Raw genomic sequence first — 26,907 nt, 5'->3', positions numbered from 1 at the left:
TCACTAAAGTGGATATGATTTATTTATTTATTTGAAACTTTTATATACCGGTATTAGTATGCATACATCATACCGGTTCACATTGTAACTAAAGGCAGAAATTACAATTAACAGGAAGGGGAAACAAGGAGGATTATACATAGAGCAGGGGGCATAGAAATTAAAGCATTAAAACTGTAGCGGGCTATTTACAGGACTATATACAGGTTTAAGCAGGTTACTTACAGGAATCAGAGTAAAAGAGGGTTTAATTAAGGCAGGGGCTGGTAGGGGGGGGAGGGCGAGGAGGAGATTAGTCAGGGTAGGGGGGGTAGTCAGGGTAGGGGGGGGATGTTGGTACGAAGAAGCAGGAAGAAAAACGAACATCTTTTAAAATGATAAATTACCATATACTCTATCTAAACAGAAGCCCCACGCGCTTTCCAGTAAAATATTCTAGAAACCCAGCTGCATATGTTAGAGAAATGCTTTGCCGTCTCCGTGCACTGTGTTGTGTTAAACCAGGGCTGGTGGAAAGGGGGCTGGGTGCTGAGCGCAGGGCGTAATTGCCTGCTGCGCTATTGCTCAATATCGTAGTCTAATCTTAAGCATGCGGTGCTATCATCAGTGACAATTATTTTTAAAGGTGCGTCGAGGGCTTGTTAATAAAGGCACTGTTGAGGACGGGCTCTGCCCACCTTACAGTCGTCCTCCAGCACTGGAGTCAGATTTTACGCGGGGACCGGTGGATTTTCTTTTTTTTTTTTTTTTGTGCGTACCAACCCTAGCCTCAGAAATATGTTTCCTAAGTTAAAATGAATTGCTTTCCAATCAGGAAAGCCAGAGTGCGCGCATTTCTCGCTTCTCTTTCTCTCTGATGTCAGGGAAGCTCTCGTGATGTCAGCCCCTTGGTTGCTAGGCTGCTTCCCAGGACTGTGGCTCTGTGAGGTCACAGAGGACGCTCCCTGTGCTGTCAGTGCACTCGCCCGGCGCTGCTCCAGTACTGGGCTGAGCTGCGATGTGGCAGGCAGGTGTGCTGGCCCTGTGGGGACCATGACGGCTGTCCATTGTATGATTTGCATGGTGTGGAGCTAACACTGAGAAGAAGACATGGAGGCCAGATATCCTTTACGCTCTGAATTCAGTGCTAGTGCTAGAGATCAGAAAAAGCAGCCACTTACGAACGCTACTCTGGCTGGATTGGCTTTGGCCACAGTGTGCCTGTTGCTGAAGCCAGGGTTTTGTGCTTATTAAGGACGGCTGTTAACCTGCCCGTGATAGACTTGTGGAGGGTTGTGGAGCAGTATATCAGATGCAATGTAAATGTCATTTTAATCGGTGACTCTGGACACCCTGATTGGGATACTGACATCATCAACCCCCAGACAGTGGCCCAAATGTGCTCTTTTCTGCATACAATTTCCTTTCTGCAGTAAACATGGGAATGGTTCACAGAATCGGCATCTCGGCTGCCAGATGGTGCTTTTGCTTGTGAGTTCAGTCAGTCCTGAAAACTGCTCACTATTGCTTCTCATCACAGCACTGTGCAGATACACGTCAGAGACAGACCCTGCTCTGTGGAGCTTGCGATCTACTCAAGACACACGGAGGCTTCAGGAAATGGATTTATTATAGTAAACCTGGTTAAAATCAGAGAAACATAGAAATGACGGCAGAAAAGGGCCAAAATGGTCCCTCCAGTCTGCCCAGCAAGCTTCCCACGGCAGTATCTGCCGCGCCGTGCAGGTTACCCCCATGTATCAGTCAACGCTGCTTGATGTGCTTTGCTTATGGACTTGGCCGTAGAACCAGTCCTGTGTTTTTTCCTTAATGTCTGCGCATCAGTGCCCCAGACCGTAAAAAAGTGAAGGCTCACGTTGGTTGTCTCTGAATCCAAATTCCTCTTCCTTCCACCTCCACCCCCTCCATTGAAGCAGAGAGCGGTGTTGCAGTTGTGTCAAAGTTTGAAGGCTCAATGCTTAAGGGGCAGTAACCGCTGCACCAGCAAATCACCCCCATGCAGGCTTTCTTCCTTTCCTTTAGGACTTGGCCATACAAGCACTCCTGTGCTTTTCCCCTTATTTCTGTGTAACAGTATCCCAGAACCATGGAGGCTGGGGCCCTCAGTTGTCTTCTGAATCCAATTCCTCTTCTCCCCCTGCCGTCTAAGCAGGGGAGCAATGTTGCAGTTTCAATAAAAGCATCAAAGCATATTGGTTAAGGGTAGTAATCTCCGTGCCTTCTGCTAAGGGTAGTAACCTCTGTGCCTTCTGCTAAGGGTAGTAACCTCCATGCCTTCTGCTAAGGGTAGTAACCGCCATACCAGCAAGTTATCCCCTGCATGCTTATCTCATTCCCATCCTGTAGTCTTTAGGGATGCACAGTGTTTATCCCCTGCCCCTCTGAAATCTTTCACTGTTTTCATCTTCACCACCTCCTCCAGAAGGGCGTTCCAGGCATCCACCACCCTCCCTGTGAAGAAATATTTCCTGATGTTGGTTCTGAGTCGTCCTCCCTGGAGTTTCATTTCGTGACCCCTGGTTCTACTGAATTCTTTCCAATGGAAAAGGTTTGACATTTTTGCATCATGAAAACCTTTCAGGTATCTGAAGGTCTGTCTCATCTCTCCCCTGCGCCTCCTCTCCTCCAGGCTATATTCAGATCTTTCAGCCTTTCCTCCATCCTGTCTCTGTCCCTTTTGAGATTCGGTCTCCAGAACTGAGCTCAGTGCTCCAGGTGAGGCCTCACCAAGGACCTGTATAAGGGATCATCACCTCCTCTTTCTTACTGGTTATTCCTCTCTCTATGCAGCCCAGCATCCCTCTGGCTTTCACTATCGTCTTGCCACGTTGCTTCACCATCTTCAGACCGCCAAAGACTGTTACCCCAAGATCCAGCAGTATCCAGAGATACGGCTGAATATTTGCCTTCTATTGGTAACAACGGTGGTGCCAGGAGGGCTGCATCAGGCGTACATTGTATGAAATTACCTGCTTGAACCTGGAGTGCAAGGGAGACTGAACAATTCCAGAGCCTACAACAGAATCTTTCTTTTAATGCAGCAGTAATGCTCAGTTTTTAGGAAAGCTGTAAATAGGTGATGTTGATGCCCACACTCTGATTATTAGATGCCCAGAGTCAAGAGGTGTAAAACACAGAAAGATGAGTCTGGTGGCAGGTAAGGACCATTCAGCCCAATTTCCTTCAGCTCATCTCTGGCAATCTCCTCACTTCTTTTACATCTGTGACCGAGATAAAAAAAATAAAAATATAAACGTTGTTTCCTGAAGTTCCCGATTCACAGTCAGGCACAGGAAAGAATTTCGCAGGTTACAATTTTAAATTACAATTATAATCTGGGGAAGTCTTTATATCACAACCTTTGGCTATAGGTTTCTGAGTAAGGCTGGGGTCTCTGCTGCTCTCAGCCAAAGGCGGGAAATTTGCCTTAATTTGAAAGAACAGAACATCTTAGGGCTCAGGAAGGAATTTCATGGGAGCCCTGACGGCAGGATTTCCCCTGTTAATGTCCTTCCAGACTGGTGAGCATCCTGGCAAGCGCTGGGAATTCAGGCCATGACTGAGCTCTGCCCCCAGAAATCCCGAGTCCTGTCTGCATGACTCATGGGCCAAATTACCCCTGAGCCCCTGGGCTCCCAGTGGGGGTCACTTGTCCACCCCCCTGCAGCCTGTGCTGGTGAGGAAAAGGTGTCCCTTGCCATAAGGTGGCAGATCGTCTGCTGATGGAGCCTTTTCAATGGTTCTGGAGACTGCTCGGAGAAACGCAGAGGTCCGCACCGTCTGCAGCTGATGAAATCACATCTGGTGTTCAGACAGACAGACAGACAGCCCGGATTCCTTACGAATGTCACATTTAAAGCAGGAAGCACCACAGCTAGGACGGATATTCTGAAATGGAAACATTGGTGGTTCTGAAGAGTACGAGATCTGAGAGTAGTAATCACATGGACATGATTTGCATAATAAAAGATCTTTCCATTGTTCGGTTCCATACAAGATTTCAGTGTAAAGTGGAATTTTGGGGGATTTTTTTTGTTTGAAACCTCTCTTGCCGTGGTTTTTCCTTAACACAACTTTCCAAATGGTTGACAACTTTCATTCAGACTTACTTCCTGAATGGAGTGATTAACTTTGAGGAGACAAAGCAATTACTCCATAAATTAAACATCCCGATTGATTACACTCATGTGAAATACATTTTCAAGGTGAGAAAATATACTTTTTAAATCAACATGCAAGCATTGACTTAATCTGGGGTAATGTGATTCTGTGCGGCCACATCTAAAACAACGGCTGAGTCAGTCTTTATGAAATTATCTTTTCAAGGCAGCGAGTACATAGAAATGTTACCCACAGGAGAGCAGTTAAAGTCTGATGCTTGTGGGAGTCTTTATTGGAAGAATTTTTCATGGGGACTGAATTCAGCTGCCAGTGTTTGCAGATGCTTTCTGTCATAGTAAACAGTTTTGATTCACTTCTTCATGTTATTGCACCCTCACACTGGCTGGGGAGGCTTCCTCCGGGTCTGAATCCTTAAACTTCCTGCCTTCCTCCCGTATGGTCTGGGTGTGCTACTTGTGTAATGCACCCACACCTCGCCAGCACTGCCACAATCAATGGTAGCGCAGCTTCACTCTCCTCTGTCTCTTTCACTTTCTCCTGTACACCTGAGCTAGTCAGGTAAATACTGAGGCCTCAAACGTCTTACTGCCGTCAGTTTCCTGTGTGAAAGTGAGCGCGTCTGCTGCCCTTCCCTGAGTCAGCCTATGCCTTAACTGAATTTTTACTCGTTAGGGTCTGCAGAGTTTTGGGTTTTTTTCCCCCACTGTTCTTCACCCCCTGTCCCAGCATCGTCATATTGTCTGGCAACACACACGTCGGAGTCACAGCACGTGGATGACATCATAAATGCCATCTTACGGAGGCCATGACTTCACCAATCACACGGCAGCTCCAAGCTGGCACCCTGAGGCTTGAGCCTATCACGTGTCGGCAGCCCCTCCCTGCTAATGCCGTCACTTTCAAGATTTGGAATAACAGAGAACGTTTTCTACATTTTGTTTGATAAAGATTCCTTCCCTGATACGCGTGCACCGACTCCGTGGAAGGGTAACCCAGCCCTCACTACTAATGACAGCTGGAGCTCGAGAAAGTGGAATAAATACATCCAGGGCTTGTTTTCACATCTTCAATTCCCCACAAGCCCCAACCCATTCCTCTTTAGACTCTCCTTGGCTCTTGATCTCCTTGCCATCAATTCCAAAGCAACGAAGGACCGAAAAGTATCCTTATCTACTACCCACCTGGCAATTATCATTACTCCTTTCTTAAACACTCCAGATACTGCTATCCACAAACTCCTTGTATGAGGAGACTTGAAAGTAACTTATATACTTTCCTTGTTGGGCTGCACTGTGCTGGCTGGGCCTCATCCCTTTGGGAAAAGGATGATCTGCTCTTCGTGGATTGCAAACTGGCTAAAAGACAGGAAACAGAGAGTAGGATTAAATGGACAATTTTCTCAGTGGAAGGGAGTGGAAAGTGGAGTGCCTCAGGGATCTGTATTGGGACCCTTACTTTTCAATATATTTATAAATGATCTGGAAAGAAATAGGACGAGTGAGATAATCAAATTTGCAGATGATACAAAATTGTTCAGAGTAGTTAAATCACAAGCAGATTGTGATAAATTGCAGGAAGACCTTGTGAGACTGGAAAATTGGGCATCCAAATGGCAGATGAAATTTAATGTGGATAAGTGCAAGGTGATGCATATAGGGAAAAATAACCCATGCTATAATTACACAATGTTGGGTTCCATATTAGGTGCTACAACCCAAGAAAGAGATCTAGGTGTCATAGTGGATAACACATTGAAATTGTCGGTGCACTGTGCTGCGGCAGTCAAAAAAGCAAACAGAATGTTGGGAATTATTAGAAAGGGAATGGTGAATAAAACGGAAAATGTCATAATGCCTCTATATCGCTCCATGGTGAGACCGCACCTTGAATACTGTGTACAATTCTGGTCGCCACATCTCAAAAAAGATATAATTGCGATGGAGAAGGTACAGAGAAGGGCTACCAAAATGATAAGGGGAATGGAACAGCTCCACTATGAGGTGAGACTAAAGAGATTAGGACTTTTCAGCTTGGAGAAGAGACGGCTGAGGGGGGATATGATAGAGGTGTTTAAAATCATGAGAGGTCTAGAACGGGTAGATGTGAATCGGTTATTTACTCTTTCGGATAGTAGAAGGACTAGGGGGCACTCCATGAAGTTAGCATGGGGCACATTTAAGACTAATCGGAGAAAGTTCTTTTTTACTCAACGCACAATTAAACTCTGGAATTTGTTGCCAGAGGATGTGGTTAGTGCAGTTAGTGTAGCTGTGTTTAAAAAAGGATTGGATAAGTTCTTGGAGGAGAAGTCCATTACCTGCTATTAAGTTCACTTAGAGAATAGCCACTGCCATTAGCAATGGTTACATGGAATAGACTTAGTTTTTGGGTACTTGCCAGGTTCTTATGGCCTGGATTGGCCACTGTTGGAAACAGGATGCTGGGCTTGAAGGACCCTTGGTCTGACCCAGTATGGCATGTTCTTATGTTCTCATGGGGGATCTGGCGCGCTTCCTGCAAGAATTCCGGCAAATATTCAGTGAGGCAGGTTGCACAGCTTCCAAGGCATCTAAACTCCTACAGATTAGGCAAGGCTCCTGGCCTGTGGGAGAATATGTGGTGCACTTCCGCACTTTGGCCTCTGAACTTCAGTGGGGCAGTCACAGCCTGATTGTGAATTTCCAACATGGACTCTCAGAGGCATTAATGATGAGCTGACTGCCCAGGAGCTACTGAATACCTTGGAAGGCCTGATTATCCTAGCCATATGGCTAGACTTGAAGTTTCAGGAGCAGGCCAAAGAGAGAGCCCCGGCTTGCCACCCTGTTTGCCTTGCCCTGAATTTCCAGCATCCTTTAACCTCCAACTCTCCTCTGGAGCTGGGACCTGCACCAGTAGAAGCCATGCAGGTAAGAACATAAGAACATGCCATACTGGGTCAGACAAAGGGTCCATCAAGCCCAGCATCCTGTTTCCAACAGAGGTCAAACCAGGCCACAAGAACCTGGCAATTACCCAAACACTAAGAAGATCCCATGCTACTGATGCAATTAATAGCAGTGACTATTCCCTAAGTATAATTGATTAATAGCCGTTAATGGACTTCTCCTCCAAGAACTTATCCAAACCTTTTTTGAACCCAGCTACATTAATTGCACTAACCACATCCTCTGACAACAAATTCCAGATCTTTATTGTGCGTTTAGTGAAAAAGAATTTTCTCCGATTAGTTTTAAATGTGCTACTTGCTAACTTCATGGAATGCCCCCTAGTCTTTCTATTATCCGAAAGAGTAAATAACCGATTCACATCTACTTGTTCTAGACCTCTCATGATTTTAAACATCTCTATCATATCCCCCCTCTGCCGTCTCTTCTCCAAGCTGAAAAGTCCTAACCTCTTTAGTCTTTCCTCATAGGGGGGGCTGTTCCATCCTCTTTAACATTTTGGTCGCCCTTCTCTGTACCTTCTCCATCGCAATTATATCTTTTCTGAGATGCAGCGACCAGAATTGTACACAGTATTCAAAGTGCGGTCTCACCATGGAGCATTACAGAGGCATTATGACATTTTCTGTTTTATTCACCATTCCCTTCCTAATAATTCCCAACATTCTGTTTCCTTTTTTGACTGCTGCAGCACACTGAGCCGATGATTTCAATGTGTTATCCACTATGACACCTAGATCTTTTTCCTGGGTGGTAGCTCCTAATATGGAACCTAACATTGTGTAACTACAGCAAGGGTTATTTTTCCCTATATGCATCACTTTGCACTTATCCACATTAAATTTCATCTGCCATTTGGATGCCCAATCTTCCAGTCTCACAAGGTCCTCCTGTAATGTATCACAATCTGCTTATGATTTAACTACTCTGAATAATTTTGTATCATCTGCAAATTTGATAACTTTACTCATCGTATTCCTTTCCAGATAATTTATAAATATATTGAAAAGCACCGGTCCCAGTACAGATCCCTGAGGCACTCCACTGTTTACCCTTTTCCACTGAGAAAATTGACCATTTAATCCTACTCTCTGTTTCCTGTCTTTTAACCAGTTTGTAATCGATGAAAGGACATCGCCTCCTATCCCATGACTTTTTAGTTTTCTTAGAAGCCTCTCATGAGGAACTTTGTCATCAGCTCTGCTGATGGTTCTTCATGGCCTGTGCGCTGCCTTCACTAACAGCCTCTTTCGTGGTGTGGGATGCCGCCTTGCTACCCCACTGCTGGATCCTCTTAGGAATGCATGCTCCTGACTCCCACATGTTTAAAGGGCCCATAGCAGGAAAGCAGCCCGTGTGCCTCTTAATTACATCACTGGCTCCTCCAGATAAAAGGCTCTTTGTGAGGAGCATCAGATATCTCAGCAATGGGTTTCCTACCTTGCAGTGGTGTTGCTCCAATTCCTGATATCCTGCATTCCTGTTTCCTGCCTCATCTGGCCTTGCCTTGCCAGCCTTAAGAACATAAGAACATAAGAAGTTGCCATACTGGGTCAGAAAAAGAGTCCATCAAGCCCAGTATCCTGTTTCCAACAGAGGCCAAAACCAGGCCACAAGAACCTGGCAAGTACCCAAACACTAAGAAGATCCCATGCTACTGATGCCAGTTTAGCAGAGGCCATTCCATAAATCAACTTGATTAATAGCCATTAATGGACTTCTCCTCCAAGAACTTATCCAAACCTTTTTTAAACCCAGCTACACTAACTTCCCTAACCACATCCTCTGGCAATGAATTCCAGAGCTTAATTATGTGTTGAGTGAAAAATAATTTTCTGCGATTTGTTTTAAATGTGCTACTTGCTAACTTCATGGAGTCCCCCCTAGTGCTTCTATTATCTGAAATGGTAAGAGATGGCTGAGGGGGGATATGATAGAGGTCTATAAAATCATGAGAGGACGAACAGGTAAATGTGAATTGGTTATTTACTCTTTTGAATAATAAAAGGACTAGAGGGCATACCATGAAGTTAGAAAATAGCACATTTAAAATAAATCAGAGAAAAATCTTTTTCACTCAATGCATAATTAAGTTCTGGAATTCATTGCTAGAGGATATAGTTAAGGCAGTTATTTTTGTTGGGTTTTAAAAAAGGTGTGGACAAGACCTTGGAAAAGAAATCCATAAACTGTTATTAGTCAAGTTGATTTAGGAAATATCCACAGCTTATTACCGGCATTAGTAGCATGGGATTTATTTAACACTTTGGTACTTGTAACCTGGATTGGCCACTGTTGGAAACAGGATGCTGGACTTGATGGATCCTCGGTGTGACCCAGTATGGCAACTTCTTATGTTCTTATATTTTTATGTTCAAAATTGCGCACAGTATTCAAAGTGCGGTCTCACCATGTAGTGATACAGAGGCATTATGACATTTTCCGTTTTATTCACCATTCCCTTCCTAATAATTCCCAACATTCTGTTTGCTTTTTTGACTGCTGCAGCACACTGTACCGACGATTTCAATGTGTTATCCACTATGACACCTAGATCTCTTTCCTGGGTGGTAGCTCCTAACATGGATCATAACATCGTTTAACTACAGCAAGGGTTATTTTTCCCTATATGCATCACCTTGCACTTGTCCACATTAAATTTCATCTGCCATTTGGATGCCCAATCTTCCAGTCTCACAAGGTCTTCCTGCAATTTTACATAATCTGCTTGTGATTTAACAACTCGGAATAATGTTGTATCATCTGCAAATTTTATAACTTTCCTCATTGTCCCCTTTTCCAGATTATTTATAAATGTATTAAAAAGCACCGGTCCAAGTACAGATCCCTGAGGCACTCCACTGTTTACCCTTTTTCACTGAGAAAACAGACCATTTAATGCTACTCTCTGGTTCCTGTCTTTTAACCATAGTAACCTAGTAGTGACAGCAGAAAAGGAGCAGGTGGGGCATCCAGTCTGCCCAGCAAGCTTCTTATTAGCAGTATCTGCTACTCCATGCAGGATATCCCCATATTTCTCTCAAGGGTAGTAACTGCCGCTCCATGCAGTTTCCCCCCAAGCTTAGGAAAAGGGAAGTAATATTTACAATCAAAGGTAAGCAACTGTCAAACTCATAACAAATTACTGCTAGCAACATGTTTACTGGGTGAGGAGCCTTCATGATAATTCCCACAATGCTACTTGATGCTCGTTGCTGTAGGACTTGGCTGTAGAAGGAATCCTGTGCTTTTTCCCTTATCTCTGCTTGTCAGTACCCAAGACCATAAAGGTCAGGGCCGGTGGTGATTGTTGTCTGGATCCAGTTCTCCTTCCTCCTCCCCCCTCCCCCGCCGTCAAAGGAAGCGATGTTGCAGTTGCGTGAAAAGCATCAAGGCTATTGATTAAGGGTAGCAATCCCCATGCCTTATGCTAAGGATTGTAACAGCTGCTCCCTGCAGGTTGCCACCATGTCCATCCGCTAGTCTTTAGTGTTTATCCCATGCCCCTTGTGTGGATCCACCTTATGGGTGGCAGTAGATAGATTTTCTAAGATGTTCATTTCATGCCCATTCCGGGTCGCTCATCCGTGCCGTGGACTGGCTAAACTATTTGTCAGGATGACTTTACTGGTGGCCTTGGTAGATTTATGTCTAATGGGAGAGAGGTATGAGGGTGGAATGTGGATCTGCATTTATCTGTCACATTTGACATGGTCAGTCATCAATTGATGATTGATCGGTTAGATGTGGTAGGGATCCGTGGAGTTGGACCGTGGTGAGGTTTTTTTTTGGTGATCTTTTACTTGAGGTTTAGTTTGTGGTGTCCTGCAGGGTTCAGTTAGGTCTTCCTAACTTTATAATAACTATATGGCTCCACTATATGGGGTAATTTCGGGGAAACGAGACTGAATTTTCATTGTGAGGCGGATGATGTCCAGCTTTCCTACACTATTGTGGGGTAGGGGCAGGAAGAAATGAGTATAATTAATCAGGGGCTATGGATAATACTGTGCTGGTAAGAGAGAATCAACTTAAATTGAATACTGGTCAATCAGAAGCTGTGGGTCCAATATTCAAAGATATGCAGGTTACATCTGGATAACGTTAGACCTACTATTGAGCAAGTCTAACTTATTCGGTTAACTTAACCAGATAAAGCTGAATATAGGCACTTACTGGATAAGTAACGACACCCCGAACTTCCCATTCCCTGACCATTGACTTTCCAATTATCTACTTAGCCAAATAAGGCCTAGATTCATCATTCTCTATAAATAAATAATATAGCGGAATGGTGAGCCGCATCCAGAAAAGGGGTGGTGGGGAGAGTGCACTCAGCCGCGTCTCGGCACTGCGTTTTCAGCTGCTGCGGTTGCAGCCACAGTGAACACCGTCACCCCTGCACCACCAATGGGAAAGGCGGTGTTATTTCCGGACGATAATGTCTAAAAGTTTATCGCCCGCAGCAGTACTGGAATCAAAATGTTTCGAACTCTGCCCAAACCCCTCCCCCTTTCCCTCATTTAAATAGTAATGTCGCGATGCAGTAGTTATCGCGTGAGTTGGGGTGGTGTCGCACGCGATACCGCCGTTACGCATGTGATAACGGCCTATCGCAGCTTGATGAAAGAACCTGTAAGTGACTCATCCAGCTATCTAGTGCCAAATGTGCTTTTAATATCAGGCCCTATATGGATAGCGAGCGAGAACACACCTAAGATTATGGTGAATGGGTTGAAGATTCCTTCTCAGATGTCAGTATGTAATGTCACTAATTTGAGGATTAGTCTGGATGTAGGGCTCTCTATGGAAGGGCAATTTCTTTAGCGGTGCAGTCAACTTTTGGACACTTACATGTCAGTACCCAAGACCATAAAAGTCAGGGTCGGTGTTGGTTGGTTGTCTGGATCCATTTCTCCTTCCTTATCCTGTCCTTATCTGCCCTTCCATGAGCCTTGCTTCAGTGACAGAAGTACTGATACTGTCATCCTATTTATTTTTTATAGGTATCCTGAGGCGGTGGGGAGGAGATTACAACTAGTGCAGAACATAGCATTTAGGGTCCTTGTGGGGAGGGGGTCTGGGATCTCAGGATCATGTTTTACCCCCTTTTAAGAAATTTTAACTGGTTGCCAATTAGATATGGTGCAAATTTAAAACATTGCTGATGGTACTTAAATGTATAAAATGAAGTGGTTAGAGATACCTTATTCTCTGCCTATGTTCCACATTTTTTGCAAGGAGAGTAAACAGAGAGCTTGATTATAGCAGATGAGTGGGGATACCGTTTCCATTATGGTTACGTAATTATGGACTAGTCTGCCACGGGATATTAGGCTCTTGGATAACTGTCTGGCTTTCCGAAAGGCACTGAAGACCTGGCTGTTTCAGCAAGCATTTTAGAGATATTGATCTTAACCATGGATGAGTTTAGCAGGAGTGAGGGGTTGGCTATCCTGAAGGGAATAATGGCATGGCAGCCATTGAAGGGTAGAGATTTGGGCATTTTAAATAAGGGGAGGTTGTGGGGCAAAATGAAAAGATGAGTCTTAGATATATTTATTTATATACATAGGGTGATGTGTTTTTATATTTGTTTTATTGTTTTTTTTTATTATGACTGAAAATCACTGTGGGTTTGATGGTATCAGTGAATAATAAATGTAAATTATAAATAAATGAATAAATAGTGCAACGAGGCCCGTTCACTTCTGGAAGAAGGAGTTGTATTGTGCTGAGTAATCTTTGAAGACTAATTCACTCTTCCATTGTATTCCCATCTTTCTTTTCTTATCAGTAGTCAGTAGATAAGCAGAAAACTGGGGCCATTACCAGAGATGGCTTTAAGTTACTTTATCGTACCTTCACGGACAGAAAAGAAATTATGGAGTTATTTGCTCGATACTCCTCCGACAAGAAAGTTCTCAGTGCAGCAGACTTGCTCGACTTTTACCAGCAGGCTCAGTTTGAGCCCGAGCTCACCTTACAAAATATCCATGATTTCATCACTAAATATGAACCAGTTGAAGAAGGTAAGTTATACCAAATGTTGTGTTACATTTATTACTTGCCTCAGTGGGCAGAACCACTCCCGATGGAATCAAAATGCACAAAATAGAGTTGAACATTTTAACCTCTCAAAGGTCAACAGAACATCTTGTCATGGGTAAGCCACTAGCTCCAGGAGATGCCCTCATAAGAGGGAATCATTGCTATTAAACAGGCCCATACAGTAAACTGGGGGGGGAACCGGCACTCCGAGGCGAGCGCCCGCTCTTCCAACGCGCACCCAGGCACCTCTCCTGGGTGAGATTCAGTATTTAAATTAGGGCCTGCGCTAATAAGAAGGCGCTAGGGACACTAGCGCGTCCCTAGCGCCTGCTTATTGGCGGAAGCGGCGGCTGTCAGCGGGTCTGACAGCCGACGCTTAATTTTACCAGCATCGGTTGTGGAACCCGCTGACAGCCTCGGGTTCGGAACACGGACGCCGGAAAATTGAGCGTCCATCTTCCAACCCGCAAACCACGGGCAGATTTTTTTTTTTAACAAGATTTTTATTTTTTTTTATTTTTGAGGCTTCTGACTTAATATCGCTATGATATTAAGTCAGAGGGTGTACAGAAAAGCAGTTTTTTCTGCTTTTCTGTACACTTACCCGGTGCCATCCGAAATTAACTCCTGCCTTTGGGCAGGAGTAGTAAATCAGGCTGTAGATAGTTCTACAGCCTGATTTAGAATCATCATATCACTTATGTAAATACTCAAAATGCTAAGCTCGCTCACAATTTATCATGAGGTTTGGCCTCTGCCTCCTTCCCATACTCCATTGTATATAGTAATTTATTGTATATAATTATTTATCTTTCGTTCTCCCCCTCTTTTTTTTCCTTCTCCCTGTTAAGGCAACCTTGTTATAATGTAACTTTTATGCTCCTTCTAAACGTCTCTTGTTGAATTGCTGGTTATAGTTCTGCTTAGTTCGATGTAAACCGAGTTGCTTTGATCTGTATCAAGAAAGTCGGTATATAAAAGCCTTTAATAAATAAATAAATAAATAAATAAGAGAAAATCACTGGGGACTACAATGCTGAAGAAAATGATAATACAGTTAATTATTACCCAGCATTGGCTGGGTGCAGAGGTGCACAGGAAGATAAACAACTTGCCCAGAGGTTACACAGAGAATCAGAAGCAGGAGAACGTTGTTAGAGCTCAATCAGTTTCAAATGCACCAGTTAGCGTAGCGCAGAGATTTTTCAAATGTGTTAAAGTATTCGGTTTTTGGGGCCCTAGTGATGTTTTTTTTAGCATGTGAGACACGGAGCAGCTCTTTCACGTTTCTATTTTTTTGCTTTTCATTAAGTGTGTGGGGGAGGAAAAACTGGTTGGAATGATACCTAGAAAACAGATACTACAAAGTCTAAATTGGCAACAGTGAATCCGATCCCATCAAACTCACTCAAGGCGTAAGACAAGCCTCCTCCCTATCCTCCACACTCTTCAACATCTGTATCCTCCCCTTATGCAAACTACTAGCCGACCTAGGACTCACGCACTTCATTTACGCCGATGACGTCCAAATCCTAATCCCCATCACTGAATCCATATCCAAATCACTCCAACCATGGGAAACGCACCTAACAATCATCAACCAACTACTCAAGCAAATTAATTTAGCACTAAATATACTACCAAAACCAAGCTCCTAATGCTGTGTCACAAACTAAACGACAAAATCCTAGCGGACATAACCCCCAACCAATCAAAACACCCAATTACTCAAGATGTAGGAAACCTGGGTGTCATCCTTGATAGTGAATTAAGCCTTAAAAAATTCATAAACACTACAATGAAAGACTGCTATTACAAATTAAACATTCTTAAAAAATTAAGACCCCTCCTGCACCACAGTGATTTCAGAACAGTTCTCCAAGCACTAATCTCCAAAATAGACTACTGCAATTCCATACTACTAGGACTCCCTGCAGCAACTCTCAAACCCCTTCAAATGCTACAAAATGCCACCGCCAGAATCCTCACAAATACTCATAAAAATGAACACATTACCCCGATTCTAAAAGACCTCCACTGGCTTCTGATCCAATTCAGAATACGCTACAAGAGTCTAACACTCATACACAAGACTCTGCAAAACAAAGACATACACTGGCTCAACTCCGCCTTCCATTTCCAAAGCCCACGAAGAAACACCAGATCCGCCAATAACGGAACCCTACCAATATCCAAACCGAAACTTACACACCTCACCTCAACTCAGGAACGAGCACTATCCCTGGCCGGCCCCTCTTTATAGAACACCATGCCACAAGAACTAAGGCTAGAACCAAACACTCAAAACTTCAAAAAGAAACTGAAAACCTGGCTGTTCAAACAATCCTTCACATGACCCCCGCACACCCCAACAGCCACGCCCACAAGCCCCCCCGCACATACTCAAAAGCCCCTGCACAAAGTACGTGCTCTCTTCCCTTACCATGATTATTAATATACCACTCTCATATTTACTTTTACCTGTTCCTATTATGTTAGACTATACCTGTTAGAATTATTGTTACTGTTGTTCCTGTTCTCTGCCTACCCTCAATCTCCACCCTTCCTCTATGACCATACTGTAATTCATCTGCCCTGTAATATGGGTACGTTTTTAAGAAATTTTTTCAGATGAACTTCCTTTCAGTTTCCTCTTGTTACTGTTGCGATCCCCCCTGCTGCTGCGCTACAGGAGGTCTCTTACCTTCCTCCAGAGGCCGCTTTGAAGCCAGGGCCTTGCCTGTGTTCCATCCGGGACTTGCTCCAGGGCCTGAGAGGCCTAGCTGTGCCTGTGGCTTCAATGCCTCAGCGTTTGGACTTCCTGTTGGGCGACGCCCTTCCCTAGGGGCTGGCCCGCAGCTCTCTACCCTAGTTATAGGACCAGCGGTGGGCGGTCCTGGCAAGCTCCTCCCAGGGAGTTGCCTTCTACCTCCAGTATTTAAGGACTGTCTGTTCATTTGCACCGGGCCTTCGGATCGGGCTCTACAGTAGTCTGTAACCCTGCCGATCCAGGTCCCCCGGTTTCGCCTATGCCTTGATGGGTTCCGGTCCTGTGTCTCTGCCTAGTTGTTTGTTCCTGTGCCTGCCAGCCGTAAGGACTTCGGATGTGAGTATCCCAGCATTGGAGTTCCTGTTCGCCTGGGTCTTCCCCGCACCCTCCTTCTCAGCGTGGTCCGCGACCAGCCTTCCTGGGCTGTGTAAGGCGCGTCTGGGACAGGGTGGTCCGCGACTCAGTCCCACGGGTGGGCTGAGTAGGGCGCCCTGATGGACAGTGCCATGTTTCCGTCCAGCCTTGTCTACAGTGTCTGCTTCAGCCCTTGCCCGGATGTCTTCCTGTCTCTGCCTTGACCTACGTCCTCGTCTGGTTCCTGAGCCTTCTGTCCTGTTGGGCCCTGGAGTGGCCAACAGGAGGGATTCGTCCCACGGGCTCTTGAGCTTCTGCCAGCCGAGGGGGCTTCGGATGTGAGTATCCCAGCATCGGAGTTCCTGCTCGCCTGGATCTTTCCTGTGTCTCGCTTCAGCCCTTGTCCTGATGTCTCCGTCTTGCTTCAGCCTGCTTCTGCCCCGTCTCATGTCTTCTGTTTAAGGACTCTGTCTGCCCTCGCCTCTGTCTGGCCTGCTGCCCATTGCCGTTCCCTGCGGCAGGTCCGAAAGGGCCGGGAACAGTCGGAGGACCGTTCATTAGTCAACTTCCCCGTGTTGGCTACCATGGGCATGCAGGTCCGGCTGAGGGTCGGACTCCCTGCTTCTGTTCCTGCCTGCCTGGCTCACCATGCCTGCTCAGCTCACCTCCCACGGTGTGGCCTTGGGCTCCTCCTGGGGTCCTGCCGTGGCCCAAGGGCTCACCACCCGCCCGAGACGACCGTGCCCGCGCGCGCTCGTAACAGTTACACTGTAAACCGATGTGATGTGAAAATGAATGTCGGTATATAAAAGCGAAAAATAAATAAATAAATAAAAATAATCAGATAATAAAAAATACTCACAAGGGATTAATTAATCACAGTCTCTCTCTCATTCCAAATGGCATAAATTGACTTTGTACTCCAGGAGACCGTATTTGTTACTTGTTGTGATATTGTGCACTAGATGATACGATCTCCTTCAAAGGGCAGACAGTAAGTTCAACCACTGATTACTTTAATACATAGTAAATTCTGTGGCAATTTAACCTATAACTGAAATATCAACATATACCATGGCGATATTAAGCATTTTTACAAACAAGGTTTCTGAGCTGGGCTTGCTCATATGAAACACACATTGATAAAAAGGCAACATGGATGCATAGATACTGCTGTGAGCGCAGCCTTCTGGGGCTGATGGAGCGGGCTCGGTGCACGTCACTTAGGTCATAGGAGAGCGGAGCCCTTGGGCCATTGGATGGCTCAGGTAGAGACATGAGTCGCACCCATGGTGAGGTGTGTGTGTGCAGGTTGGGTGGCACAGGAGCAGAGCTGGATGGAGCTTGGAACACAGGGGTACAATGTAGGTCTCTGGCTAGGACTAGGAACTTGGAACATAGGAGAGTTCAAGGAAAGCTTAGAGCACAAAGAATCAGAGAAGAGCTTGGAACTTGGGACTCTTGAGGAGTACGACATGGAGCTTGACACTGAGTATGACGTGGAGCTTGGGACTCTCGAGGAGTTGAAGACTTGGGATTGAAGAGATGAAGAGTTGAAGACTTGGGACATGGAGACGAGGAGATGAAGACTTAGAACGTAGACTTGGGATGTAGACTTGGAATGTAGACTTGGAGACATGGAGACTTAGACGTGGACTTGGAGACGTAGACTTGGAAAAGGAAGGCGAGTCCCTCAGGTGCCCAATACAGCACATGGGGCTGGTCATGGACCACACTGAAGACTCAGACAAAGAACAAAGACACAGGCAGGGATGAGCAAGACCCTCAGGCACCCTACACAGCACGTGGGGCTGGTCGTGGACCACACTATCCCCTACGAGCCCTACACAGCCGAGAGCTGGTCGCGGACCATGAGGGGAGCGGGTCGAGCTCAGGAAGTTTCATAGCACAAGATAGTGGAAACCCCTCAGAGCCTCTGGATTCAGAACTTGGGAACAGATAAAACCTTGGAGCTAGGAAACTCGGAGTAAAAGCAGGGAATCTCCAGAGGCATGGGTCCCACCGGACCTGGAGCATTAGGACCAGGACAACATCAAGAAGGGAACAAGGAGCATCTTGGGACTAGGATCATCTTGGAACTAGGAACATCTTGGAATACGGGACATCTTGGAACACGTTGTTGCACCTCGCTACCTTCCGGGGATCTAGCTCCTTACAAAGCTCTAGGCACCTGCTCCGTGGGGATCTCTCCCTTCCAAACACCCTTCGGGGTTTCTACTAACTAGACAACTGCTCCTCGGGGGTCTCTCTCTATTTATTTCAGGATCTTCTATACTATCGGGTACTCGCTCCTCGAGGGCCTACCAGTCTGTGTATCCTGCACCACGGACCGAAGGTCCCACCATCATCATTTCCAGGAAGACGCTGCACTCCTGTGAGTACCTCTACGATCCGTTGCTCCAACTCCATCCACCAGACTCGGCCTTGCCCACGCTGCAGGTTCCTAGCTATCTTGAACATCTGGGTGAGACTTCTACATCTGAGACTGTCTGAACATATTGGCACCTTGCAGACTTCAGTGACTTTCCTTCCTGCCTCATACCATCTATCTACAGCAGTACAATAAAGCTTTCCACCTACAAGTGTATGCTCTCTGAGGTTAGCCTATTGCTGTGGTTCCCCATGGGGCCCCTCCCTGTGGGAGGAGTCATCTCCACTGCGACTAAGGGTCTACACAATGCCACAAACACAATACATGGGACATCTTTGGAACACAGGAAATCTTGGAACATAGAACCGGATCTAGACTCATGGACATCCGGACTTGGAACAGCATCAGGATCTGGACTCATGGACATCTGGACTTGGAGCAGATATCAGGATCCGGACTCGAGGACATCCTGCCTTGGAACGAACATTGGGATCTGGACTCATGGACATCCGGACTGGAACAAGCATAAGGATCCGGACTCACAAACATCTGGACTCGGAATAGACATCAGGACCTGGACTCAGGAACAGACATCAGGATCCGGACTCAGGAACAGACATCAGGCTGAAGAGACGTATTCAGGAGCATCTGGATAGATGCGAAGACAAGGATGGAATGAAGCAAGCCCCTTTTACAGGGCAGACCCAGGAAGAGGGTGGAGACTGGACATCAGAGGGGCTGTGGCCACTTCCTGTCACTGGCAATGTTCCCTCTAATTTCTGACATGCTATGTGCGCAAACATTTTGTTGTGTGCAACCTTTCCGAAACTTAACTTAATATTGTGCGTTCAAACTTACAACTCAACCTAATGAGTTAAAAGAAGAAGTGAAGACCAAGTGAAATGTTAACATGTTTATATACTTCTTAACTAAAGAGGCTACTAAGGTATAGCAAGTAGAAAGTGTAACATTTTATTTGTTTTATACCATATATACTGGGCGACTGCACCTCATAACTCAGTTCACAACTTCACATTCCATAATATTTACATTTTTTCCCTTCAGTCTTTGACATTTGTCCATTCATTATAGATTCTGTCAAGATCTATATTTCTGCTATCTCGTTGTTAGTTCTTCACATGCATGATCATATCCAAATGCGCTGTCTGTAACTGATTCCGCGATTTGGTTTTCGTAGCGTTCATTAAACTGAAGCCACGTTCACAGTCTATACTGGATGCTATGAATGTTCCTCCAATATCCATCAACACAGCGAGGTCTTTGAATTGTTCATTTTGAGTTATAAACAACAACATAGATGACAAATTTGAAACAACTCTGTCTTTGATTTTCTCAGCAACAACGAATTTGAAGTCGTTGTATTGATCAACTACTGTTAACTCCTCAGGCAGAAACTCTTTATATTGAGCCCAAAGTGATTTATGTTATCAATTCTGAAATTGAAGTCACAATTGACAAGTGACCCAATATCAAATGCAGCCCATACCTGTACTTCCTCTTCTGGAAACCTTTCATCCAAATGGACACGCAAGAGATTGATAAATGTGATCATTGAGCTTGTGTCGACTGCACTATTGGTTGGTACCTGTAATAGTGCTTTAACACTTTGACTCCACTGAGGTGAGCTTGTTAGATATTGACTTCTTATCTTGTTCAGTTTGCCTCGAGCTAGATGGTGAACTTCTAGAGTTGTTAAACCTTTCTTCTGAAGAAGAAGAGACAATGAAGCCAAATCTGATAGAACATCATTCAAAATTTCCAGAGCTACCCTAAACTCAGAAGTGCTCAGCTTCTTGAAACAGTATTTGGCAATTGGGTCTTTTCCCCGCTCTTCCTTGAAATATTGTAACAAAACAGCATAGTTTCGAACTATAGCTAGCACAGCAAAATGCCTCGACAGCCATCGCACTTCATTTAAAGGTCTGAATGCTACTGAATCATGCTCTGAGGCATCAACGATTTCTTGAAATTTAACTCTTTTCAAAATAGATCTACTAAACATCGAGTACACAGTTCTGATAAGAGTTTCAAAGTCTTGCATCAGTTTGACTTCTTTCCATGTATCAGTTATTCCTAAATCTTCACGATGTGCTACACAGTATTGCTGAATTAGGTGTGGGATTTCTTTTTTCAACTGTGCTGCTACTCCATTTTTTCTTCCTAACATAACAGAGGTTCTGTCCGATGTAAACATAAGCACCTTCCTTAAATCAAACTTGTTTGCTGTATAAGAGTTTGATGGCAGATACAATTAAAGCAGCATCGCAATGTTCTAATCGCAAAATACCACCAAACGATACTTTGTAATCCAAAGCATTGCTAGGCCGATACTTAAAGTAAAGTATTAAGCATTTGGTCAAAGAAATGTCAGTGCTTTCATCAACGGTTAAAGTGTGGAACAATGCCATAGAAATGTCTTGCATTATATCATTTTGAACAACGCTGTTGATGACTTAAGAAATTCAAATGCGTAATTTTTACTTCTCCAATTATTTGGCAGCTTTACAAATTTGGTCATGTGTTCATTTATATCTGTAACAGCCAGCATAGAGGAGTTCAATTTGATGGCTAGCAAGACGCTGTTAATCAGGACCTTTATCTCATCTGGATTTCAACGCTTCCGTTCTACAACGATTTGCCTCCTTTGCTTTTCTCCTGGAGTCTCTAGTAACAGGTTCTTCAACCCACCGTGAAATAGTGGATTCATATTTTTCAATTTTGTTACACTGTCAATGTGAGATTTACTTATTAGATGTCTTTTGAGGAAATCCAGTTTCCAGACCTCGTTCCAACTTTTACCTGTAGAAAACTCTCCTACAGCTTTCGCTTCAGCGCAGATCAGACAAATGACTCTTTCATCTTCATCATAAGAAAAAATTTCACGTAGGGCTACACAAGTTAGGCCATGTGACTTTGCGATATTAGTTTCAACAGTCTCATCTAGCCATTCGGATTTAAATGATGTAGCTGTTCTCTTGCGTTTAACACCTTTACTCATTTCGGTTTTTATGCATTCAAATCTTATTATCTTAATAGTAATTAACTTAAATATTATCAACTTATTTAAACTTAACCAGTTGACACTATCTTTTTCTAATGTTCTTTATAAATGATTTATATTACCACATATACACTCAATATGTATTGTTTACAACTGTGTTGAGGGAGTGGTAAAATTCACCCATCTAGTGCGTCATATACACTCAGTCATCTAGCTGCTGATGCAGAGCATAGATTCTTGTACGCGTGTATATTGTGTAGCCTAGCAGTTCTAGCATCCCTCCCATCCACACTGTGTCGCTGTAACCTGAACCGCTGCAGCTATGCCATTGGAGGTTGGGCGTATGAACTCTCCCATTAAAGACCTAGCAGGCTAGCAGTCAGTTCTAAGTAACAGGTGGCATCCTGGCCTCTGTCAGAGAGCTGCATCAGTGTGTGCACTTAAGCCTAAATTCACTGGGGTTACAGAAACTTTGGAGCAAGTGTTTAAACCAATATTATGGACTGTGTAGAGATGAGTCAGAAATCTCTTAACCCACAGAGTGGCACAGACATTATGTAGCGCATGTTAGGTGTCTCCCATCATTGCTGGGCAAGTATAATGATTTTATGCCTAATAATTTGCCTAGTTTTTGGAAAAACTCTAGGATTAAAAACTCTGTGCACTAAACTTTGTACCATGTGCCGCCTTCACGGGCCGTGTGCACGCGCACACGCGCACAGCTTAGAGGGAACAGTGGTCACTGGCCCTTTAAAAAGAAGGAAGAGGCGCGGCCATGCGCCTAAGGGAAGGCCAGAAGCAGCTGCAGGACCTTGGACAGCGGCCCTGTACAGAGCAGGAAGAAGCAGGCCGTGACGGCGGCGTTCCAGCCACACAGGAGGAGGGCCCAGAGGCAGGCAACGTCAGCGGCGTCCTTGCTGGGCTGAAGAGCGGGCCGAAGGCGGCACCCAGCCGCGAAGGATCACAAGGGCGGCTTCCCGGCTGTGAGGGAAGCAGCGCCCGGGGGCAGCCAGGCCTAATAGTGCCAGCGTCGGCCTCCCACGGCCGCGAAAATCAGTGGCGGCGGCGGCACAGGGACACGGAGGTAAGGCCCTGTCCACATGAAGCACAGGCAGGGGCGCAACAGTTACATAGAAATGATGGCAGAAAAAGGCCAATCAGCCCAACCAGTCTGCCCAGCAAGCTCCCACACTTATTTTCCCAAACTTATCTGTTTCACCGACCACCAAGTTCAGGGCCCTTGTTGGTAATTGATATGAATCTACAAGGCCAGACATGGTTTTCAAATGCCGTGATCTGAATGTTGCTGCATAAAGTGATTCTCAGCGCTTTCTGAAAGAATCTGGCAGAAGTTTCGTGATTAGCCCAGGTGTGTAATGCTTGGAAAAGAAGAGGCTAGCAAGCAACATTTCTCAAAAGGGTGGATGATCCTACAAGGCCTTTACTGCAGAAGAACCTGCAATCACCGATGATAGATAAAGTGGGCACTTTACGGTGGAGCAATCACTAAGCTGCAATGAAATGAATACATAAACCTTCTAATCTTCCATTACAATAACTGCGGATATAATATTGCCTCTGTATTGCTGCATGATGTTACTTCACCCTGTGTGCACTTCTGGTTGCCCCATCTTAAGAAAGACATAGCAGAACTAGAAAAGGTAAAGAGAAGGGTTACAAAAATGAAATAGGGGCTGGAACAGCTCTCCTATGATGAGAGGCTACACAGGTTAGGACTCTTCAGCTTGGAGAAGAGACGACAGAGGAGATATGGTAGAGGTTTATAAAATCACGAGTGGGGTGGAACAGGTAAATAAATAGAGAATGCTTATTTACGCTCTTAGATAGTACAAGAAATAGGGGAGCTCGCCATGAAACCAACAGGTAGCAGATTGAAAACAAATAGTAGAAAATATTTTTTTGCTGAACAGACCATCAAGCAGTGGAATTTGTTACTGGAGGGTGTGGACAAGGCCCCTGTCATAGCTGGGTTAAAAGGGATTGGAACAAGTTTCTGGAGGAAAAGTCCATAACACAATGTTAGCCAGAAAGACTAAAGAAAGCCATTGCTATCCCTGGCAGTGAGTTGCAAGCAATGGATCTGCTCTTTGGGATCTGCCGGATACCTGTCACCTGGATTGGCCATTTTCAGAGACAGGATACTGGGCTCAATGGACCTTTAGTCTAACCCAGCATGGCACGTCCTCTGCCTTATAATCCTGTATTCACGAAAAGCTCTCACCAGTAGCAGAGGTTCAAATTAAGGGCCTGCTAGTGACAGTTTTGGATAGGGCCTCCATCACGAGGTGGAGGGGAGGGGTGCCACGCCACTGGATAGAACAGCAGCTGCTAGCGGGCTCCCTTCTTCCTTGGGCACTCCTGCAGGGCCTTCTTAGGTGCTCCTCACAGAGCACGCACTGGTGAGCTATCCCCAGATATGGAGGAGGAGCTCCAGAGACTGGAAAAGGAGAGCAGGGAGTCATCCTAACTTCTCCTATGACAGTGATGGCTAACCTATGACACGCGTGTCAGAGGTGACACGCCGAGCCGTTTTGGCTGACACGCACAGCGTTTCGAGGACTATCAGGAATTTTTTTTTTTTTTTTTATCGGCTGCACCGAGCCTTTTCTTTTTCAGCTGCGCCAAGCCTTTAAATGTGTTTTTTAGTTTCCCCCTACCCTCCACCAATGCCCCCGGGCGCAGGGAGGCTCATGCGTCGCAGCGATGAGGCTCAAGACAACGCGCTGATGCTCCTCCTTCCTGCCTGTGCGGCCCCGGAAGTAAACGTTGCCGGAGCCGCGTGGGCAGGAAGGAGGAAGCGAATCAGCGCGTGCAGAAAAGGAGGAGCCGCCGCGGGTCGCTGCGAATCCCAAGTCGCAGCGGCCCAAGAAGAGGAAGAGGCCCGGTAGCAGGGCTGCCGCGGCCCGAGAAGATCAGGGCCGCTGCAGAGCCCATCCTGCGGCGACCCGCGAAGAGGAGGCCCAGAGGTGAGAGAGAGGCTGAGGGCCCGTAGAGTGCGTGTATGAGGTGAGTTGAGAGAGAGGACCTGAATGTTTGCAGAGACAGCATGTGAGAGCCTGTGTGTGTGTGTGTGAGAGAGAGAGAGAGCATGTGCCAGTGAGAGCCTGTGTATATGAATGATTGTATGAGAGAGCATGTGCCAGTGAGAGCCTGTGTGTATGAATGATTGTATGAGAGAGCATGTGCCAGTGAGAGCCTGTGTGTATGAATGATTGTATGAGAGAGAGCATGTGCCAGTGAGAGCCTGTGTGTATGAATGATTGTATGAGAGAGAGCATGTGCCAGTGAGAGCCTGTGTGTGTGAGAAAGAGAAATGCATGTGAGAATGAGAACGTGACTGTGTGTTTGAGGGAAGAAGATAGAGAAAAAAGAAACAGAAAAAAAGACAATATAAAAGGAATTGGCAAAAAAATAAGAAAGGGAAGGTGAAAAAAAAGCCTGTGACCAACCAATTAGAAAACTAAGATCAGACAGCAAAGGCAAAAAAAAAAAAAAAGTACTTTTTAGTGATTGGCACATGTACTCTTTGGGAATATGCAAGAATAGCACTTTCTCAACGGATCTCACAATGTACGAGATCAGCATGGAGAAAGTGGAAGCCCACGGGGCCTGCACAGAGGAGGCAGCAGAATGGATTTCAGTGTCAGTAGCAGCAATCGGCACCTCCCCAATAGCCACGCGGCATCAGTGACAGTGGCAGCAGAGGAATGAGAGAGGCTCCGAGGTTGCTGGCAAAAGAAAGAGAGGGGGGGTCTACCTTTAGTGTGTGAATGTGTATGAATGGGACTCTGCCTGGGGGTGTATGTGTGTGAATGCATGGGTGCCTGCCTGGGGGTCTGTGTGTGTGAGAATGAATGTGTGCAGGCCTGGGGGATGGGGAGGGAGTGGTGTGAACATGAATGGGAGCCAATAAAAGAAACCGACTGACAGATGAAGTTTGTAACGCTTGCTTGGACTTGAAGTGTACGAAATACCAACCTTCAATTGAAGATTTAGCCAATGAAATTCAGCAACAAAAAAGTCACTAATGTCACGATCAGGTCCCTCCGCTCAGCATGCTGTGGGGCTTTGCTGGGCTTCAGGCCTCTGGCTTCGCTCCTATGACACGTCTTGTCCCCTTGCACAGCTCATGCACAGCGCTGCTATGGACTCCTCACAGCCTCTAGTCAGAGTGCCAGGCCCAGTCCTGGCACTCCCAAGCAGTACACAGAAAAAGGAGCTTAATCAATAAGGAGTTTAATGTGGTGCTGTAGCTCAGCGGCTGCAGCCTTATATTAATGCGGGGTTGTCCTTACAAGCCCCAGGGTACACAGCATTTAAAACACAATTGCCTTCCCGCCTGTCTCATACATCCATACAGCAATACAGGATTTACCATCCCCCAACCTCCTGGTTATTCCACCTCCATAGAGGAACAGCTGGAGCTTTCCTCTCCCCAGCTTACCTCCATCTCCTCCTCCAGAGACTCCGAGGAGCCGGGCTTTTGTGGCCAGGTCCACCACGGGGGCACACCCTCTTCTTCAGCCTCCATAGATTCTGCTGAGTCATAGGGATCAGTCCCAATTTCCTCCACCTGTTCCTGCTCAGGCTCCAGCCAGGGGTCAGGTGTTGGTTCGGGGAACCTGGGAAGTGTAGTCTTTGCTACCTTCCTCAGCGCCCTCCGGTGGCTAAGTTTGGTACCACTAGCTTCTGCTCGGCTGTGTCTCAGCTGTTTCTGCCCTGGGCCAGGTCGTACTGCATCACACTAAGCAGGTAAGGTAAAGAATTATTTGTTTTTGCTTTATTAATAAATACAGTATATATATTAAAATTATAACTTTGTTGATTAGAGCTACAAATATCACAAAATTATGGATTTTTCTAGAAGTGACACACCACCCGAGTTATGCTCGGTTTTTTCATGAATTTTGACATACTGAGCTCAAAAGGTTGGCCATCACTGTCCTATGAGCTTCTCCTGAACAGATAAGAGGCCTTAAACCAACGCTTCCCAACTTGGTCTTGGCATCTTGCCTAACAGATTTGTTTTTCTGAATATCCACGATAAGTATGAACGAGGCATACAATGGATCTGTTATGGATGTGGCTCCTGGCTTGGGAGGCATTGTCATAAGCTGTCCCTTCGCAGGTACTCTCAAGTAAGCTTGAAGGAAAAGCTGGAAAGGCTCTGCGGTGAGAACGTGAAACTACTCGAGTGTTTCCCACAGAGAGGCCGGAGAACAGGTGC

General features: G+C 45.5%; 1 protein-coding gene across 2 annotated transcripts in view; it reads left to right on the top strand.

Annotated features, from left to right (window-relative positions):
• Nucleotides 1-976: 976 nt before the first annotated feature.
• PLCZ1 (phospholipase C zeta 1) overlaps nt 977-26,907 on the top strand; it is a 180,275-nt gene continuing 154,344 nt past the window's right edge. The window contains exons 1-3 of one of the 2 annotated variants that reach the window (XM_029597339.1): nt 977-1,100; nt 4,082-4,205; nt 12,871-13,102. In XM_029597339.1, coding sequence (XP_029453199.1) covers nt 1,090-1,100; nt 4,082-4,205; nt 12,871-13,102 — 367 coding nt within the window. In that variant the 5' untranslated portion in view covers nt 977-1,089. Of the gene's footprint in view, nt 1,101-4,081; nt 4,206-12,867; nt 13,103-26,907 lie in introns of those variants that run through there. The other variant, XM_029597340.1, reaches the window with a different exon arrangement.

The sequence above is a fragment of the Rhinatrema bivittatum genome, chromosome 4 (genome assembly GCF_901001135.1).
Source record: "Rhinatrema bivittatum chromosome 4, aRhiBiv1.1, whole genome shotgun sequence".
Classification (NCBI taxonomy): Eukaryota; Metazoa; Chordata; class Amphibia; order Gymnophiona; family Rhinatrematidae; genus Rhinatrema; species Rhinatrema bivittatum.
Note: the sequence above shows the minus strand (reverse complement) of the source record. Positions and strands in the feature narration are given on the sequence as shown.